The 20,063-nt window shown below is 38.9% G+C and overlaps 2 protein-coding genes across 2 annotated transcripts in view; one reads left to right on the top strand and one right to left on the bottom strand.

Annotated features, from left to right (window-relative positions):
• Positions 1-1,340: 1,340 nt before the first annotated feature.
• Positions 1,341-11,264, bottom strand: ddx49 (DEAD (Asp-Glu-Ala-Asp) box polypeptide 49). Its single transcript, XM_023971951.2, has 13 exons — positions 11,007-11,264; positions 10,672-10,795; positions 10,490-10,575; positions 10,279-10,400; positions 9,048-9,235; positions 8,554-8,694; positions 2,757-2,832; positions 2,547-2,623; positions 2,334-2,431; positions 2,165-2,239; positions 1,916-2,004; positions 1,729-1,800; positions 1,341-1,626 (listed from the first exon to the last, which is right to left on the bottom strand). Exons 1-13 carry the CDS (start codon positions 11,119-11,121, stop codon positions 1,450-1,452), a joined length of 1,440 nt encoding a protein of 479 aa, XP_023827719.1. The 5' UTR covers positions 11,122-11,264; the 3' UTR covers positions 1,341-1,449.
• Positions 11,265-15,141: 3,877 nt separating this feature from the next.
• LOC111952454 (homer protein homolog 3) overlaps positions 15,142-20,063 on the top strand; it is a 38,362-nt gene continuing 33,440 nt past the window's right edge. The window contains exons 1-2 of the mRNA XM_023971131.2: positions 15,142-15,701; positions 16,269-16,319. Of these exons, the coding sequence (XP_023826899.1) occupies positions 16,297-16,319 (23 nt within the window). The 5' untranslated portion in view covers positions 15,142-15,701; positions 16,269-16,296. The remainder of the gene's footprint in view (positions 15,702-16,268; positions 16,320-20,063) is intronic.

Here is a 20,063-nt window from a genome sequence, read left to right as displayed (position 1 = left end):
AATGTGTACATCCGAATCAGTGGCCATAACTTCCTTTGATTATTTGCAGGTACAAAGCAGCACAAAACATGAATGTAGGTCAAAGCATGGTTGGCACTTTTAAGTGAAAGCAACCTTAGCCAGCATATACCAATTTATTAGAAAGAATCAGTGAACATGGCCAGTATGTTGTGACCTTGAAACCACGCAATACTGGTTTCTCAAAGGACTAACTGATACAAGCCACCTTTTCTTAGGAGGTTGCCTGGCGGTTAAGAACATTGGGCCAGTAACCAAAAGGTTGCTGGTTCGAATCCCTGAGCTGACATGGGGGGAAAATCTATCTGTGCCCCGAAGCAAGGCTCTTAACCCTAATTGCTCCTGTAAGTCGCTCTGGATAAGAATGTCTGCTAAATGACAAAAATGTAAAATAAGTTCCCACCAAACCAGGAGAAGGGCTTTCCTTTTGTAACTTCGATTTTATGTGCGTTTTACATTTTTGGCTTCCCTGTAGTTTGCCCATTGTAGCTGTTTACTCCAGATTCCTATGGCTCCAAACCCTCCATTCTTTCCCCTATGTGAATTCTAATGTAATCTATCTGCCCCCTAGCATTTCCTTTTTTGGCCGATTTGCTTGTGCACCTTTTTTGGGAGGGGGGGGGGGGGGTTGTAGACAGCAACGTTTGACTTAAGTAGTTATCTGATGACAAAGGGTGGTGAAATAATGGTTGTATTTTTAAGTTTTAACACAATCCATAAAGGGAAGAGCCACAAACTATATTTGGGTATTTTTTAAAATTAGTCCAACTGTTGATAGTCCCAAAAGTTAAGATATTGGACTTAATCAGTGTCACCGGCCACATTATGACATGCAAAACATTTTGGGACTGTATCAACAGTGGACTAATAGTTTTTGTGGATTTTTCCTTTAAATTAACTATCCATGGGACTTTTGTATTTAGAAATCCTCGTCTATCAGTTTTTAGAAATGTTTGGGTGCTTAGCACCAAATTGAGAATATTCATTTTAGCTCACAACCTGCTTTGTCTTCCGATGTCCATTAATTTGTTTGTCATCACTTGACTTTGAATTTGTCAATCCAAAAGACATTGTATGACAATCATGCTGTCAAATAGCTAGTCGTGGTTGAAACATGCTTAGTCGTTTGATAGACATCATCTATTGATTCCTGACATATTTTATTACGGTAATCTCTGCCTTCCTTCCCAGCATTTGAAAATCTGTGCACTTCATGGATTTGCAGTGAAGATTAATTCAAGACATTTCGCCTTGAGTCCTTTCTTGTAAAACATCAATAAAGTTTGCTTCTGTCAAAGGTTTTGATTTTTATGAAAGTAAAATGTTGATGCACTGCCATTTATTTGGAAACGTACAGATTAKAAAACATGTTGCACAATAATGGGCAACTGGCCTTGTTAAATACACAATTCATAAATGTACAGTGTTGATTCATGTGGACTTCATGTGGACTGCCTTTTTCTTTTGAATGTGTTTTTGCTTCATCAGTTTCTTCTGCATCCCATGTTGTTTCTTCTGAATGGTTTCCTGTATCCTCTCCTTGAACAACTTCTTCTCACTCCTTATCTTCTTCAGTTCAGCCTTTCTCTTTGCCTCCACGTCTGGATCCTGTGACAGGCAAGTAGTTGGAATATCAGAACAAATCGACTAAAACCCTCATCACAGCAAAACTAACTCGGACCATGGAGGTGTGGTTCATGGTGAACATACTTTCCCCTCCAGAATCATCTGTTTTCTCTTGTTGATCTCCTTTTTCTCATCAAAATCTGTTGACTCAAGTTTCTGCAAACAAAAGGAATGGTGAGACAAGTCACAGCAGAAATATGAGCCCTTGTTATCCAACAGCCACATGTTCACAACGGAAATGTCTGTGTATAAATAGAATAGGTATTTGTACAATTTCACACTCCCGTCTGGCCACGTTGACTTGAGTGAGGATATTCAGAACCTCTTTCTCCTCCACTGGATATTCCTTCAGTTTGGCCTCTGGACAAAGGGGAAAGCAAAACAAATTAATTTGAGCTTTCTGCCCTGTGATCATATTCTATGTAGTGATACTCACAAATGGCTAACAGGCATGTCTGAAGGGTAGCAAGCAATACTAAAACAACTTGACTCTACTTTTCAATGCATGTTTGACACTTACGGATCTGCCCCTCGATGGAATGAACYAAGTGGATGTCATACTGTGTCACCAGTGTGATCGAGACACCATGCCTTCCTTTAGACAAATCAGAGAAAAGTTGTTTATACGTCAGTCTGTACAGTAGCAGCCTATGTTATAACAGGCAGAGATAGTGAAGGAGGAATGTTACCTGCTCTGGCAGTTCGGCCAACTCTGTGAATGTAGATCTTGGGCAGACCTGGCGTGTTGTGGTTGATGACAACCTGGACTGTTGGAATATCCAGACCTCTGACAATGTGGACATGAAAATAGATTTGATTCACAATGGTTTGTAACCTGTCCATATATTGATAATGTTTTGTGAAGATTATACACACACAGATGTTGAATACAGCTTTCTTACCTGGAAGCCACATCAGTTGCAATCAGGATTTTAAAGACACTGGACTTGAACTTTGCGAGGTTGGCGAAACGTTGTTTCTGTGAAAAAGACAAAGCCAATGTCCAAATAAACATGAGTTATTATTATGAAGCACATGTTAAATGGGTTTCAACTTGTCATGTAACCCATCAATGAATATAGAGCTACACCCCAGGAGCTAGGGTTGTTTACCTGCTTCATCATTGAATGCAAGGAGATGGTTGGAAAGTTGAATTTCTGCATCATCATTGTGAGGATTTGGCAATTCCTGTAGGAAGAATGCAATGCATTAATGATTCAATGTCTAACAGTAATTCTATATTGACAAAGTATGTCAAAAGGCCGATACAGCGCATGTTCTACTGGTTATTTTCTTATCTTCATATTTTTCCAGGCTCTTCAGTCATTTACATTTTTACTTCTAGGAGTTAGATCAGCTTTAATAGTGCAGATTGATGGAATCTATGTAATTGTCGGCATCATTTCCAATCCACCATATATTTTTGTAAATATATATACAGTACCAGTCAAAAGTTGACTCCTACTCATTCAAGGGATTTTCTTTATTTTTACTATTTTCAACATGTCTTCACTATTAAACTATGAAATCATGTAATAACCACAAAAAGTGTTAAACAAATCAGAATATATTTGAGATTCTTCAAAGTAGCCACCCTTTGCCTTGACAGCTTTGAACAATCTTGGCATTCTCTCAACCAGCTTCATAAGGAATGCTTTTCCAACAGTCTTGAAGGAGTTCCCACATATGCTGAGCACTTGTTGGCTGCTTTTCCTTCACTCTGCGATCCAACTCATCCTAAACCATCTCAATTGGGTTGAGGCCAGGTCATTTGATGCAGCACTTCATTACTCTCCTTCTTGGTCAGCCCTTACACAGCCTGGAGGTGTGTTTTGGGTCATTGTCCTGTTCAATAACAAATGATAGTCCCACTAAGAACAAACCAGATGGGATGGTGTATCTTTGCAGAATGCTGTGGTAGCCATGCTGGTTAAATGTGCCTTGAATTATAAATAAATCACAGTGTCACCAGCAAAGCACCCCCACACCGTCATACCTCCTCCATGCTTCACGGTGGGAACCAAACATGCGGAGATCATCCGTTCACTTCCTCTGCGTCTCACAAAGACACGGCAGTTGGAACCAAAAATCTCAGATTTGGACTCAGACCAAAGGACAGATTTCCACCGGTCTCATGTCCATTGCTCATGTTTCTTGGCCCAAGCAAGTCTTCTTATCGGTGTCCTTTTAGTATTGGTTTCTTTGCAGCAATTTGACCATTAAGGCCTGATTCATGCAGTGTCCTCTGAACAGTTGATGTTGAGGTGTGTGTGTTACTTGAACTCTGAAGCATTTATTTGGGCTGGTAACTAATAAAACTATCCTCTGCAGCAGAGGTAACTCTGGTCTTCCTTTCCTGTGGCGGTCCTCAGGAGAGCCAGTTTCAACATAGTGCTTGATGGTTTTTGCAACTGCACTTGAAAAAAAAATCAAAGTTCTTGACATTTTCCAGATTGACTGACCTTCATGTCTTAAAGTAATTATGGACTGTCGTTTCTCTTTGCTTATTTGAGCTGTTCTTGCCATAATATGGACTTGGTCTTTTACCAAATAGGGCTATCTTCTGTATACCACCCCTACCTTGTCACAACAACTGATTTGCTCAAATGCATTAAGGAAAGAAATTCCACAAATTAACAAGGCACACCTGTTAATTTAAATGCATTCTAGGTGACTACCTCATGAAGCTGGTTTAGAGAATGCCAAGACTGGGTGGCTACTTTGATGAATCTCATTTTGATTTGTTTAACATTTTTTTGGTTAATACATGGTTCTATACAGTGTACTCCACTAATATTGGCATCCTTGATAAATATGTGCAATATTTGCTGTTCATCCTTTTGGCATTTCATTCAAATTATTCACAAAAATATATAATATTCACAAACCTCTAATTTTAGTAAAATTTATTGGAAAGAAAAATTGTGAAATATTTCTCTGAAACATGTGTGCCACAATTATTGGCACCCCTATGAATTCTTATGAGTAAAATCTATCTGAAGTATCTTCCCATTCATATTTAATATTTTTAAGTTCACCTGAGTGATTAGGAACACTTAAGTGGTAAGCCATGACTTCCTGTTTCACTGAGGTATAAATACGAGGTGACACAGGCCAAGTTCCCATAGTCATCCATCACTATGGGAAAGACCCAAGAATACAGCAATGATGTGTGACAAAAGGTTGTCGAGCTGTACAAATCAGCAAATGGCTCTAAGAAAATAGCTCAACGGTTGAAAATTACCATTTACACCATCAGGGCAATAATTATGAAGTTTAAAGCAACTGGAGATGTTAACAATCGGCCTGGAAGAGGACGTGTGTCTATATTGACCCTGCGCACAGTGAGGAGGATGGTTAAGAGTGGCCTTTTTTTTTTTAAAGCATCACAGCTGGAGAATTGCAGACGTTAGTTGGGTCTTGGGGTCAGAAAGTCTCTAAAACCACAATCAGACACCACCTACATAACCAAAAGTTGTTTGGGAGGGTTGCCATAAAAAAAGCATTTGCTGTCATTAAACAACAAACTCAAGCACCTACAGTTTACCAAATGTTACTGGAACTTTCAATGGGACTGGGTTCTATGGTCAGATGAGACCAAAATAGAGAAACAAATTTGGAAACAAACACCAGAGGTGGGTTTGGTGTAGACAGAAAGATAGCCATGCAGAGAAGTACCTCAGCCCCACTGTGAAGTATGGTGGTGGATCTCTGATGTTGTGGGGCTGTTTTTCTTCCAAAGGCCCTGGACAACTTCTTTGGATACATGGTATCATGGACTCCAAGTACCAGCAGATATTAAATCCAAACCTGACTGCCTTTGCTAGGAAGCTTAAACTGGGCTGTGGTTAGATCTTCCAGCAGGACAATGAGCCAAAGCACATCTCAAAATCAACACAAAAATGGTTTGCTGACCACGGAATCAGGGTTTTGCCATGGCCATCCCAGTCCCCTGACCTAAACCCCATAGAAAACATGTGGGATGAGCTGAAGAGAAGAGTCTACAAGTGTGGACCTTGGAATCTGGAGAGATTATGTATGGAGGAATGGTCTCAGATCCCTTGCCATGTGTTCTCCAACCACATTACACATTATAGAAGAATACTCAGAGCTGTTATCCCAACCCTGATCTGTACTTCTCCACAACTTTGTCCATGACCTGTTTGGAGAGCTCCTTGGTCTTCATAGTGCCGCTTGCTTGGTGGTGCCCCTTGATTAGTGGTGTTGCAGACTCTGGGGCCTTTCAGAACAGGTGTATATATACTGAGATCATGTGACAGATCATGTGACACTTAGATTGCACACAGGTAGACTTTATTTAACTAATTATGTGACTTCTGAAGGTAATTGGTTGCACCAGATCTTATTTAGGGGCTTCATAGCAAAGGGGGTGAATACATATGCACGCACCACTTTCCTTTTTTTTTGTTGATAAAAGTTATTTTTTAAATTTCACTTCACAAATTTTGACTATTTTGTATATGTCCATTACATGAAATCAACATCAATTTATATTACAGGTTGTAATTCAACAAAATAGGAAAAACACCAAGGGGGTGAATACTTTTGCAAGGCACTGTATTTTACATTAGTTATCTTATTGTTTTTATTCCCACCCTTCAGATCCACTCAGCCCCTCCCATCCATCTCTTAACACCAACCATTTTTTTTATTTCCATTTGACATATATTTTTAAACTGTGCTGTGATGTTTCACAAAAGTTCTGAACCTCTATTCTCATAGTTTCTACAGATTGTACATTAAAGATAATCTTTTTGCTAAAAGTATTATATTATTGATCGATTGACTATGACTTTCCAAATCACACAGTATTGCTATCTGCAGAGTTAGCTCCAGGTTAATGTTGCACTTCTTCAACCATTCCTGGACCTGCGACCAAAAGCAAGCTACATACTGTATATACAGTACCAAAACAAATGACCTAATGATTCAGTCACTTCGCAGCAAATTCTGCAGAACTGGGATGGTTATATCTCCCATATATAACATTCTATTGGTTGCAAGAATTTTGCATGAAATTTCAATAGAAAAATTCTGTGTTTTGAATCCGGCTTTGTTTTGCGTATCAGTTCATAAACCATGTGCCATGGAATCGGTACATTGAAAATCTCTTCCCAACTATTTTGCAATCTATACGGCACAGCTGTACATTTTTTGGTCATTAAATGAAACTGTTATCCTTTTTTTATCACAATTTTCTTTAACGGATTTTGGTCTTTTATGCAGGGCCAGCAGACAAGTTCCTTACCTTTTCCCCCTTTCACTTACCTCTTCCATTCTTTTTGCAGTAATGCTGCAATTATTTGGTTGTAGTTTTGGGTAGAGCAGACATTTCCATATATTTTTGTTAGCTGCATGTGTGACATAACTCCACCAGTCCTGTTTATGATATCTATCTTTGTAAATTATAAATTTTTTAAACTTAAAAAAATAATAATAATAATGTTTTTTTAATTAAATGAGTATATTTTAGTTTATCCACAATATGTTGCATTCTTTTTTCTGGTGGATTAAACTGAAATAGCAACCAATTTCTATGACCTTTTAAATAGCGATATTTGGAGATGATTTCATTTTCAAATAACCGAAATTGAGAGGTTATAATCTGAATAAAGGGAAAAAGGCCATTCTTGAACATGGGGTGAGACATTCTTACTAATCTGCTAGAGAACCAGTTTGGATTTAAATATAACTTTTGTATGACTGACGTCTTTAGTGAGAGGCCTAATGCTTTAATATTTCATCATTTCTGCCCTCCGAATTCATATTCATAGGYCTGTTTAATTTTGTCTGGCTTGCCCTTCCAAATAAAATKGAATATTTTTTGCTCATATAATTTAAAAAACAGGTTGTAGGGAAGACCATAAGCAAATAGGTAAACTGGGATATGACTAATGAGTTAATCAGATAGATTTTCCCACGAATAGACAGGTATTATCCTTTCCATTGTAGCTAGATCTTATCTATTTTTGCTAACTTTCTATTCAAATTTATTGGCGTGAATTAATTTCTTTCTTTTGGGATATGTATACAGAGTATGTCCACATCACCATCAAATAATTTTATTGGTAAACTACACGGTAATGTAAAAGCTGTATTTTTAGTAATCCAATACGTAATAGTAAACTGATCATAATTTTGTTGTAATCCAGAGGTTAGAAAAAGTACCTAGATCCTCTATGAGACTGTGGAGGGATCCAAATTGTGTATTTAAAAGAAAACATGAATAATCAGCGTACAATGACACCTTTGTGTTTAAGCCYTGGATTTCTAACCCCTTKATATTATTGCTGGATCTGATTTTAACAGCTAACATTTCTATGGCAATAAACAGATATGTCAATAGTGGACAACCTTGTTTTACTCTGCAAAACAGTTTAAAACTTTGAGACATAGCCATTATTTACTATTTTACACCTAGGGTTACTATACATAACTTCAACCCATTTTAGAAGAGATTCTCCAAAATCGAAATATTCTAGGCATTTATATATAAACACAGGTCATACATTATCAAAAGCCTTTTCAAAATCAGCTATAAATACCAGGCCTGGTTTCCCAGACTTTTCATAGTGTTCTATTGTTTCCAGTACTTCTCTTATATTATCTCCAATGTATCGTCCATGTAAAAAATCTGTCTGATTAGGATGAATAATATCCAATAATACCTTTTTAAATTGTATGCATTTTGCATCACAACACTGAAGTGTAAGAGGCCTCCAATTGTTTTAATTGACTGGATCTTTATGTTTACCACTTGGATCCTGTTCCAGTAATAATGAAATCAGACCTTCTTGTTGAGTGTCTGAATACATTTTTTGGGTAATTTAGCAGACACTCTTATCCAGAGCGACTTCCCGGACCAATTGGGATCAAAGGCATTCTTACTTGCAGGTGTTGGTGAAGATCATGATCGACCAGTCGTCGTGCTCATCTTGAAACTTCTGGATCAGGTGCACTAGGTAGGCATCTTTCACTTTCTCTGGTGTCAGGATGTACCTTTGATCCAACTCCTCTACCGTGCGGACCCTATGAGAAAAATACACTTAAAATTGAATTATGTTGAACCAATATAGCACATTTTGTTTTTTTAAAGAGGAAAGAGCTACTCCATTTGTTGATAATCAAGAGAGAACATAACCTTCATTTAACCAGTCAATTAAATTGAGAATCTTTTCCCACTCAGTTTAGTGTACAATTTACATGTCAAAATGTTTAAAATACACATGGGCACACAAATGATATACAATTATGGAATAGAACATAAGACAGACATGTCCTGTTTTGAAGAATGAGGTTTACCTCTACATGCATATTTAAGCAACTAATCATGTAATGTACCAATGTAGTGCATCATGTTGTCAGTCATGCTAAGAGCTTACTCGGACTTGCTTTCCCAGAAGAAGGGCTTGTTCATGGCGATGCCCTTGAGTTCCTGTAGTGTGTCTGTGAGGGTGGCACTGAACAGCAGCGTCTGGCGTTTGACAGGCACCGCGGCCAGGATCACCTCCAAGTCTTTGGTGAAGTCTGTGCAGCCTTGCTCAAGCAGGCGGTCGGCCTCATCAAGGATCTACCAGAGACAATTAACATTTGGCCCGTGCATTACAATTAGCATTATGTCACAAAATAAAATGTCACCGTTAGGCTCTATGACTTGTCACATTTTGCAGAAGATATTTAACTAAATTGATTTTTACTTCCTAATAGAAGGCATGCAGACGACCGTGCATCCTGACAAGTACAAAGATAAATCAAGAATAGGCTATAAAAAAACAACAACACTAACACGGAACCCAAACTGGCTGCGCGCGTGCGCCATCATGCATACATTTATTTTGTCCCCCCACACCAAACGCGATCACGACACGCAGGTTAAAATATCAAAACAAACTCTGAATCATTTATATTAATTTGGGGACAGGTCGAAAAGTATTAAACATTTATGGAAATTAGCTAGTTAGCTTGCACTTGCTGTTGCTAGCAAATGTGTCCTGGGATATAAACATTGAGTTGTTATTTAACCTGAAATGCACAAGGTCCTCTACTCCGCCAATTAATCCACACATAAAACGGTCAACCGAATCGTTTCTAGTCATCTCTCTTCCTTCCAGGCCTTTTCTTCTCTTGACTTTATATTGCGATTGGCAACTTTCATAAATTAGGTGCATTACCGACACTGACATCGTTCGTCTTTCAGTCACCCACGTGGGTATAACCAATGAGGAGATGGCACGTGGGTACCCGCTTCTATAAACCAATGAGGAGATGGGAGAGGCAGGACTTGCAGCGTCATCTGCGGCATAAATAGAACTGATTTCTATTTTTTTTTTTTTTTTTTTAGCCCTTGGCAACGCAGACACTTGTTGGCGCGCGTGAGCAGTGTGGGTGCAATAATTGAACATAGATTTCTAAATTTATTTTGCGACGTGAACGGTGTGGTCTGCCTGTAATGGGGGGAAAAAACATTCTCAACACATAAGGTAGTTAATAATATAAAGGTAGTTCATAACAGTCTCACTGTTTTGGTTGACAGTGAGACATCCTCACCTAGACAACCTCAAACATAATTGCCGTTGTGGACACATCAATTAATTTCTTCTCCAACAAACTCACCAGAAACTGGATCTTCTTGATGCTGAATGTGTCGGAGCTCCGAATGTGGTCTGCCAGTCTTCCTGGAGTGGCTACAACGACGTGGGGCTTCTTAGAGAGCTCCAAGGCCTGTGTGATCATATCTGTTGGGAACATCACCAGAACATTAGAACATACTGGACGACTGAATAAGAATGCAATGAGAGGCAGTGTTGTTGGTAATCAACATTACCCATTCCACCAACAATGATGCAGTCCCGCAAGCCCATTGGTTTTCCCAGGACTCTAAACTGTTCGGCAATCTGGTAAGCCAATTCCCTGCAAAAGACACAAGTTTAAACATTACACAACATTCAACATTATATACTTGCCTTTTCTAGAAGATAGTTCACAATTATCAAAAGATTCACCAACCTGGTAGGTGTGAGAACTAAACAGAAGATTCCATATGGGTCCTCAGATAATTTCTGTAGCACTGGTAGCACAAAGGCAGCTGTCTTTCCACTGCCAGTCTTGGCACAACCCATACAATCCCGACCTAGACAACAGAGGGGCAAAATCATATCTAAAAAAAAGTATGTTGATAGCTAGTTTGTTTACTCTCTTGATCAGGTCGTTATTGTAGCTAGAAGTTATGTGTTCTCATTAAACTGCTACCTGGGTAAATAAAGGTTAAACCTTATATTTAAAAAAATATATATACATTACAAGAAATAATACATAGTTTGTTAGCAAACGTTAAGTGTTACCTTCCAGAATCGGTGGCATACAGTTTTCCTGGACTTGAGTTGGTTTACTGATCCCCATTTGTTTACATTGTTGAATCAGCCAATCTGACAGACCGAGAGATGAAAAATCAGACATTTTGCAGTTCTCCAAAAGTCCAGATTGAAAAGTATATATTATACTTGGTTTTGTGAGCCAACGTGTTCAAAATTATCCTCTGAAATCCCAGAAAATCCTCCTCGTGTTATTTTACGTCTGTCGCATTTTGGTGACGTCAATATTGGCTCCTCCTATGGATGACGCAATTGATCATATTTTCAACACAGTAGCCAGCATATGTCTGTATAATGAATGACAAGATGCTCATGTCTCCGGCCTAAAAATGGGAGTCGTTGTCCAAAAGCCGGGAAAGCAACAAGCGGCAAGTTTAGGTCCAAAATAAGCCCATAGAAACGCACTGGGTTTATTATTTTGGACATATCTTCGCCTCTTCCTCTCTGCAGGCAGTCTATCATCATTGCAGTACAAATGTATTTTGGATCAAAATATTAAACTTCATTAACAGAAGGTATTGCCTCACAAATAATGGTAAAGTATGTCCCAGGAAACAAGTTTGCCGCAAGCAAGGATGTCATTTTAAAAAGTCCATGATCTGGAAACTCACAATCAGGAATTCAGCTTATTTTGTATTAGTTTTTACATAACAGTTAAAAATAATGATACGAATGAATTTATGATCTGATTTACTGGTAAAACAATCATGCAACTGTATGTGTACAGAGGCTGAGGCAACTATATCATACAAATAATGTTATCATGATCTCATTGTGAGCATAATCATTTTTTTCAATATGTCCTTGCTATAGTCATGAGGTGGGAGAAGGCATATGCATCTGGTGGACATCGGGCGTGACTGTTTGGTATAGAAAATACACTCCTACTCAATAACAACTTTACTGAAGTCATTATGGCTGCGTTTACGCAAGCAGCCCGATTCTGATAGTTTGTTCATAAATTTGTCTTTTGACCGACCAATCAGGCAAAATATAGAAGTGGGCTGGTACGTGTGTACTCAATAGAAAAATCGGTCTTTATTTCAAAGTAAACTCTCCATATTCATTGTACATTTTCCATCCCAGACTTTGTAGCCAATTGTGTTTAATGTTTTATTGTCTTCCATTGGCTAAGCATAAGTGGTCTAGCAAATGGACACAGGTGAAACGTAACTGAGCTAATCAATGCACAGGCTTAAAATAGATTTGTGATAATGTGTTAAAATGTTTTGTGTTGTAGAACGCAAGTTTGTTTTCAAACTTTTAATGTTACTCATTGTTGTGTAAGCCTTTTGATTTATATGGTGCATCGCCCACCCCTTAACAGCTATTTATTTTAAATGACTTGTCCCACTGCCAACTACTCTTCAAATCAAATCAAATTGTATTTGTCACATGCGCTGAATACAACAGGTGTAGACCTTACCGTGAAATGCTTACTTACAAGCCCTTAACCAACAGTGCAGTTTTAAGAAAAATAAGTGTTAACTAAAAAATAGATAAGTAAAAAATAAAAGTAACAAATAATTAAAGGGCAGCAGTAAAATAACAAAAGCGAGGCTATATACAGGGGGTACCGGTACAGAGTCATTGTGCAGGGGCACTGGTTAGTCAAGGTAATTTAGGTAATATGTACATGTAGGTAGAGTTAAAGTGACTATGTATAGATAATAAACAGAGAGTACTGTAGCAGCAGCGTAAAAGGGGGTGGGGTCAATGCAAATAGTCTGGGTAGCCATTTGATTAGCTGTTGAGGAGTCTTATGGCTTGGTGGTAGAAGCTGTTAAGAAGTCTTTTGGACCTAGACTTGGTGCTCTGCTACCGTTTCCCATGTGGCAGCAGAGAGAACAGTCTATGACTAGTGTGGCTGGAGTCTTTGACAATTTGTTTCCTCTGACACCGCCTGGTATAGAGTTCCTGGATGGCAGGAAGCTTGTCCCCAGTTATGTACTGGGCCGTATGCACTACCCTCTGTAGTGCCTTGCGGTCGGAGGCCGAGCAGTTTCCACACCAAGCAGTGATGCAACCAGTCAGGATACTCTCGATGGTGCAGCTGTAGAATTATTTTGAGGATCCGAGGATCCATGCCAAATCTTTTCAGTCTCCTGAGGGGGAATAGGCTTAGTCGTGCACTCTTCACGACTGTCTTGGTGTGTTTGGACCATGATAGGTTGTTGGTGATGTGGACACCAAGGAACTTGAAGCTGTCAACCCGCTCCACTACAGCCCCGTCGACGAGAATGGGGGCGTGCACGGTCCTCCTTTTACTGTAGTCCACAATCATGTTCTGTTATAATCTCCACCCGGCACAGCCAGAAGAGGACTGGCCACCCCTCATAGCCTGGTTCCTCTCTAGGTTTCTTCCTAGGTTTTGGCCTTTCTAGGGAGTTTTTCCTAGCCACCGTGCTTCTACACCTGCATTGCTTGCTGTTTGGGGTTTTAGACTGGGTTTCTGTACAGCACTGAGATATCAGCTGATGTAAGAAGGGCTATATAAATAAATTTGATTTGATCTCCTTTGTCTTGATCACGTTGAGGGAGAGGTTGTTATCCAGGCACCACACGGCCAGGTTTCTGACCTCTTCCCTATAGGCTGTCTCATCGTTGTCGGTGATCAGGCCTACCACTGTTGTGTCATTGGCAAACTTAACGATGGTGTTGGAGTAATGCCTGGCCATGCATTCATGAATGAACAGGGAGTACGGAGGGGACTGAGCACACACCCTGAGGAGCTCCCGTGTTGAGGATCAGCGTGGCGGATGTGTTGTTACCTAAACTTAGCACCTGTGGGCGGCACATCAGGAAGTCCAGGATCCAGTTGCAGAGGGAGGTGTTTAGTCCCAGGGTCCTTATCTTAGTGATGAGCTTTGAGGGCACTATGGCACTAATTTCTTTCCTTTCTTTCCTGTTGTTCTATTCTCTGTACACTGATCTAATGGCTAGATTCAAGCTTTGCCATAGTTTAATTTGACTGCGGTGGTCTACTAGGTTTCATACATTGCATTTTCTTGTTCCAATTCTCTTTTAAATTTCTAGGACATTATGACATTTCCCACTGGCAGCAGGTGTCTGCAACAGGGTAGGCTGTGTTGTATTTTACCTTTAACATCCATGGTGGCATAATGTTCTTGTAGGTAAAATAGTCATATAAAGTGAAGGCCTGCCATATTGTTTTTCCATAAATACTGTAGATGCCCCATCTGGGAGCATTTCAGCTGATGGTCTTGCATTGCACATTGAGGTCAGAGATCCTTGACTCGAGAGACATTTCTAGATGAACCATCTGTGTTTTGGTTATGTATCTCTGCCTGTATGCCATATTTGATTTATGTCTCTATGATAAGGGCTGGAAAATTATGCATGTGCAGATTGTGCAACTACAATATGGCCTTCTCTCCTGCAAATTGCACTGGAACAGGCGAGAAGTGACATCTAAAATGAACATGGAGCCTTCTGCACAGCACAAAAAGTCAGTCAGCTGAATATTGTCTCTAACAGGCCAGTGCACAACATAATTAGTGTGCACAAGCTCCAATGCCAAGCCTCACCACTGTGCATTGTTTTCTGTCTGAGAAGTATTTCTACAAACTGACGTATTGTATTAATGCCTTTTTATTTTGAGCATATTTTGAACTTAAAAAGATTGAAGAAAGACACTGTTCTCCAGCAGAATAAAAAAAAACCAATAAGATAAAAACAAACAAACGCTTCAGAAACCTTCCTACAGTGACAGCTCAGGGAGAGTTCTTGTAAATACAGTAAAATAAAAAACCCATACCTAGTACAGCAATTGATTTCCTTCTCATTGAAGTCTACCTTTAAAGCCAGAGCATTTTTATTCCAAGCAGCAATTGCAATGATCTATTACACTCATAATGTGAATGTATTCCTGATTTCAGCCATCAATCGTTTGAAATATACTTATTTTAATGCCATTATTTCAATCAAACCTCATTACAAATGGAGAGTGTGCTTTCAAGTCAGCCTGCAAGCCATTGGAATATTATATTTCACGTTTCAAATGGTGTGAAGTGGGTTAGGCAATGTAATTTGATTCGCCAAATAGCAACCAGCAGGTGGTGTTAGAGAGGGTTTCAAATTCAAATTGAGCATGGAAGTGTTGAACGTTAAACCAGATCAGAATGGACAGAGCAGGCAGAACAACAAAATGCAGATTGCAGAAGGAATGTAATTACTGTGGGCTGACACTCATCAGGGGGAGCAGCCTACGTATTTGTACTTTTGTAGAATTTCGAATAGTTCCCTCGCATTTTGAGAGGCGTTAAATCACAAGATTATTGTGCAACCACAAAGAAAGAGTGACAAAGAACGGGATTCGCTGGATATATTATACGGACAAAGGAAAGCTGTATTCTAACAATTGATTGTAAACAACCGAACTACTACAATTGGGAACATTTGAAATGGTTTCAAGTTATTTTTCCTTCAGAGCGTTTATTGGTTTCCGTGTTCCAGAAATGTAATGCAACGTAGCCTACTCTACAATTATAAAGGAATTCACTTTACAGTGACATCCGAGACGATTTGTTATTCTATTCGGAGTCAAAAGAAAGAGAAAATAATAGAAAAAGACATTACCTATCGATTGAGATAAAACTGGAATGAATATCCTGCAAGGAGACAGGAAGATTTTAACAATATGGGGTGAGTGCAGCTTTCTAGTTTCTCAAACCAAGTTGCGTTTTCTCTACAATCTTTTGAAAAGGCCAGGACGAAAAGTGAAGTTTGGGATGAGTTAAAGGTGGTATATGTAAATGACCTAAATGCATGAATTTGATTTGAAATATGCTGTAAATTTGGGCATGTTATCGCCCTAATGTATGGACGTAATTAGCTGACTATATTCATATTACAGGGATCTAAACTCAAGCTAGGGTGTAATATATGTATGCATTGACCCACAAATATTTCCTAAGTATCTTGTTCATAAAATACCTACATTATTTTCTTAATGATCTTATTTAAAAGATAAGTTTAATCTTATTTATTTTCAATTGACCTAATTTCAATGTCATCAACCTTGATAACAGCCCTCAGCCTACACCCATGACCATATAAAGGTTCACCTTGACTATGGCCACATTGTTCCACACTGTCACACTTACTAACTCATTCTGTTTTCATTTGTCCTGAAAACAACAGCAGTCTTGAAGTTCATTCCACTTCAACAAAAAGTCTAATTTGATGTGTTTTCTTTTATTTCCATCACAGAAAAAGGAGCCTTCCCTGAACTGTAAAAATGTATCCATCACACAGAGAAAGGTATTATCGTGCTTATTCATTGTCCATTTACTCTGTCCCCAAAAAGTACCCCTTCATCGACAACCCTCCCCCCAATTCCCCCATTTTGTCACATTAATTATCTTGTGATATTATAATCCATTGCTAAACATTGGTATTAGAACACCTACAGTACATAATGAAGTTCAAACTGGATTTGTCTTGCCTGTTGTAATCTGCAGGTTTGGTTTTTGCACTAGGATGCATTTACCTTGACATTGTCCTCATAAATTATTGCATTGTGCCAAAACCGATTGTACCAAAAATATGAGCTGTTTTGTATTGTGCAACCTTGAGTAAAATTAGAAAAAGATGATCCACTGTATATGCCATGAAGTAGTCTTTTGTGGCCTATAGCCTAATGCTCAAGGAGAATTACGTGCTGCCTAATTGCTGTTTTTGCTATTGCTTATGTATGCAATATTCACTCTCCCAATCACCTTTATTTCTTGACTACAGCAATTTATCAGTCAGACATTCATGTAATCCTAGAGCCTAATGACTTTCAAGTTAAGAGCCTGAAGTTAATACAAGGGAAGATTATGCTAAGAAACTTTTGGCAAGTTTCCTGGTTCTTTAGTGAAAGGCAATGTTGTGTTGTATTAACATTTTTGTGAGTTGTTGAGAATTCCATTTGATGAGAACCCATAGTTTGGTCCCAGGAGAAGAATGTGTGAATTAAAGAATGAGAAACTTCAGCACCTTGATAGAAGACGATATGTGAGCTGAGATGTCGACTTCTTGATGAGTAGTTATGAGTTAGTGTTTCCACTGTGCTATTTTGGTATTTAGTTGTGCAGTGTCATGTTGCTGAACTGGGCCCGACACTTTCGCTGGCTCAGGCATGTCGACATGAGGCTCACTCGACTCTACGGGGGTCATGGGAATGAAACTGGGCTACTCCACTGTAACAGAATGATGCCAAGACTCAGATTTAAAATGTATGTCAAATGATTGCAAAGTAAAAAAATATATAATAATACTTGAAAAACACGTAAATGTGTTTTTGTACAATTTTCAGTAGACATGTTTTAAAGTCATCCTTGTGCATGGAGTTGTATGATTTGTTTAACTTTGCAATTATTGGGAAATTATTATTTTTGTTTATTTTTGTTTGGCATAAAGTGAAATATTGGAATCTCAGCATCATTCTGTTAGTGTGGAATTGCCCAACACTTAAAGGAGAAAGACAGTCAAAATTAGTTTCTCTCTAATACGTAGTGTTTTCCCAATCATCAGATATTTTCAAACAATCAGAGGTAGTATATTGGGGACATTTTATATGTTTGGCATGAAGGTAATTTCGATTCTTATAAAACCATTGTTTAAAATGGTTTACCTGTAGTATTCTGCAATCTATTTTCCCCATGGAAGATGTCCTTTGTTTCATTAAGTAGATCTCCATGCCACATAGAGTGTCGTTTGGAACATGTTGGTTTTATATTTCTTAGGTATTGCATACAGAGAGCTTTTTTTTACCGTTTGAAGCTTTCAAAGACTATAGAATTTGTACTGATTCACATAGGGGGTTGTTTTCAGATCAGTGGCTTTGGAAGATGAACTACTGAGAGAGTTTAAGCGTGAGATGAAGAGACAAGTGAGGGGGATTAGCCAGTGATGACACCGTGTCTCTGGGTGAACCCACACACCCAGGGGTCACTGGGAAAGTGTGTTTTAAAGGTGAACTCAGAATTTGAGCAAGAAGCTGATGTCAAATGTAAATGCAGAAACTGACTCCAGAAAGAAACAATCGATATCACTTTCCTTCACTGCGAAAGGTTCAGAGTTGGACTTCTTTACACACAAGTCTTCAATATGCACCAGAGAACATGCAATTGCATTACTTATTATATTTGAAATCTACTTGGTTTGTTGTTGCACAGGCTTGTTAACAAGGTGACACGTTTGAAGTCTACATTTGAACAGTCAGTGTAATAATGAAGTGTATTATTGATTGAGAGTTGGATCATTTTACCACAATGCTCTTTGTTTCATGCACTTGTTTTTCGCTGAGAGGGTGTTTGGCTTTTTATATAGAATTTTACATTATTTTGTCAAGTACACCTGAGGTAAAAACACTGTTTGAAAGCTGATGGTCTGGACCGATGCCAGCATTAACCCTCAGCTCAYGATGGACCTTTTTTCTATTTGCCCGAAATGTCACTGATTCCCACAAGTGATTTGGCCGGATACAACACCCATGATTAATTAATTGTTGTGAAACATTTAGATTCATTTATAGGATATAGGCATGTGTACAGCACGGGAAAGGTGATGAAATATAGATAAGTGGGGATGTCAGCCTGGGATGCAAGCCAAGAGAATAGTATTTTCCTGCAGTTCCCTCCCTCATCCAGCTGTCCCACTCACCTTGCTAGCCATCCACTCCTCACTGTCCCTGCTGATCATACAGCTCCAACGTGTTTGTTTCAATCATTCCCTGTATGTTTCATAGTAATAGACTACACTATGTATAGGCTAGTCAATGCCAACATGCTTCTGGAATGTATTGTATCTAGCTATACAGTACACACTTGTTTTTCCATTAATCAGTTTCATGTAATACTGTACACACATGCCATTCAGTTCATGTTTGAGTGAGGGTATGTTTCTATGTGTAAAAGTGGAGGGGGGTGAATATGATCTGGAGTAGGTTTATAATCTATCCAGACAACCCTGGATGGTATTAAGACCTTTGCGAAGCCATGTTGCATTGAAAATGTCATTGTGATATTTACCTCGTCTTTAGGATACTTGTGCACAACACTGTAAGGCTGGATCGACATGGCAGCGCAGAGGCTAATAGAGCGTTGTAGAACACTGGCGGAGCATGGAAAGGATGTTTTCAAGTTTTATTATTCATATGTACAGGATACACATGGTATATACCGTCCAATGAAGTGCTTACGTGCAGGTTCCTTCTCGACAATGCAACAACAATAAGAAATAGAACAAGATAAGAATACAAACATAATGTAAATGTCTCCGTAGAATATATTGTGGTGGGTTGAGGTTCCCACTTCCACCCAGGTTCCTCCTTGACCTTGCAGGGCTGCACAGAATGTGCCCCACAATGTGTATCACTGTCACCCCTCCTCCTCCCCCTGCCTCCTACTCTCCACGGTCCTTTGCCTTCCGAGGCCTCGGTTTGGGCTCCATGTTAATCTATGCATATCATCAAGTCTCAACCTGATGCAACATGACTGATACACATTTCCCTCCTGAGATCCAATGACAGTTGTCATTTTCTCAAACAGACTAAAAGTGATATGATGAAAGGCCTAGTAGGAGATCAATTCTGTAATGATTCCATGTTGTGATAATCATCCAAACAGTTATTCCTCCTTGTCAAAAACAAATAAGAAGTAGCCAAGTGAGAACCTCGATTGAAATCAAGATTGATTTGTCATTCATCTTTGATTTGTTTCAATTTTAAAATGTTTTTGTTGTTGTCAGAACCATTCCTCAGATATTTTGAACACAAAATCGAATTAGATCTGACCATAGTTTTACAAAGGGCTCTTCTTGCTAAGCATACGGGTTGTTGTATTTGGGGTCATCGGTGAAAACACCAGCTACATCCTGACTTCATTACTATGCCTATCTCCTGGTTTCAATGGAATCCAAGTGAAGGGGAACAAGGCACTGAACTGTTCATTTATTATATTTTCTCTTGTTTTCCCTTCTCCTTTCACAAAGTACAAAGATTATTTTGGACATTGTGCT

This window comes from Salvelinus sp. IW2-2015, linkage group LG26 (assembly GCF_002910315.2).
Source record: "Salvelinus sp. IW2-2015 linkage group LG26, ASM291031v2, whole genome shotgun sequence".
NCBI classification, from domain to species: domain Eukaryota; kingdom Metazoa; phylum Chordata; class Actinopteri; order Salmoniformes; family Salmonidae; genus Salvelinus; species Salvelinus sp. IW2-2015.
The sequence above is the reverse complement of the archived record's forward strand: the minus strand, read 5'-3'. Positions and strand labels throughout refer to the sequence as shown.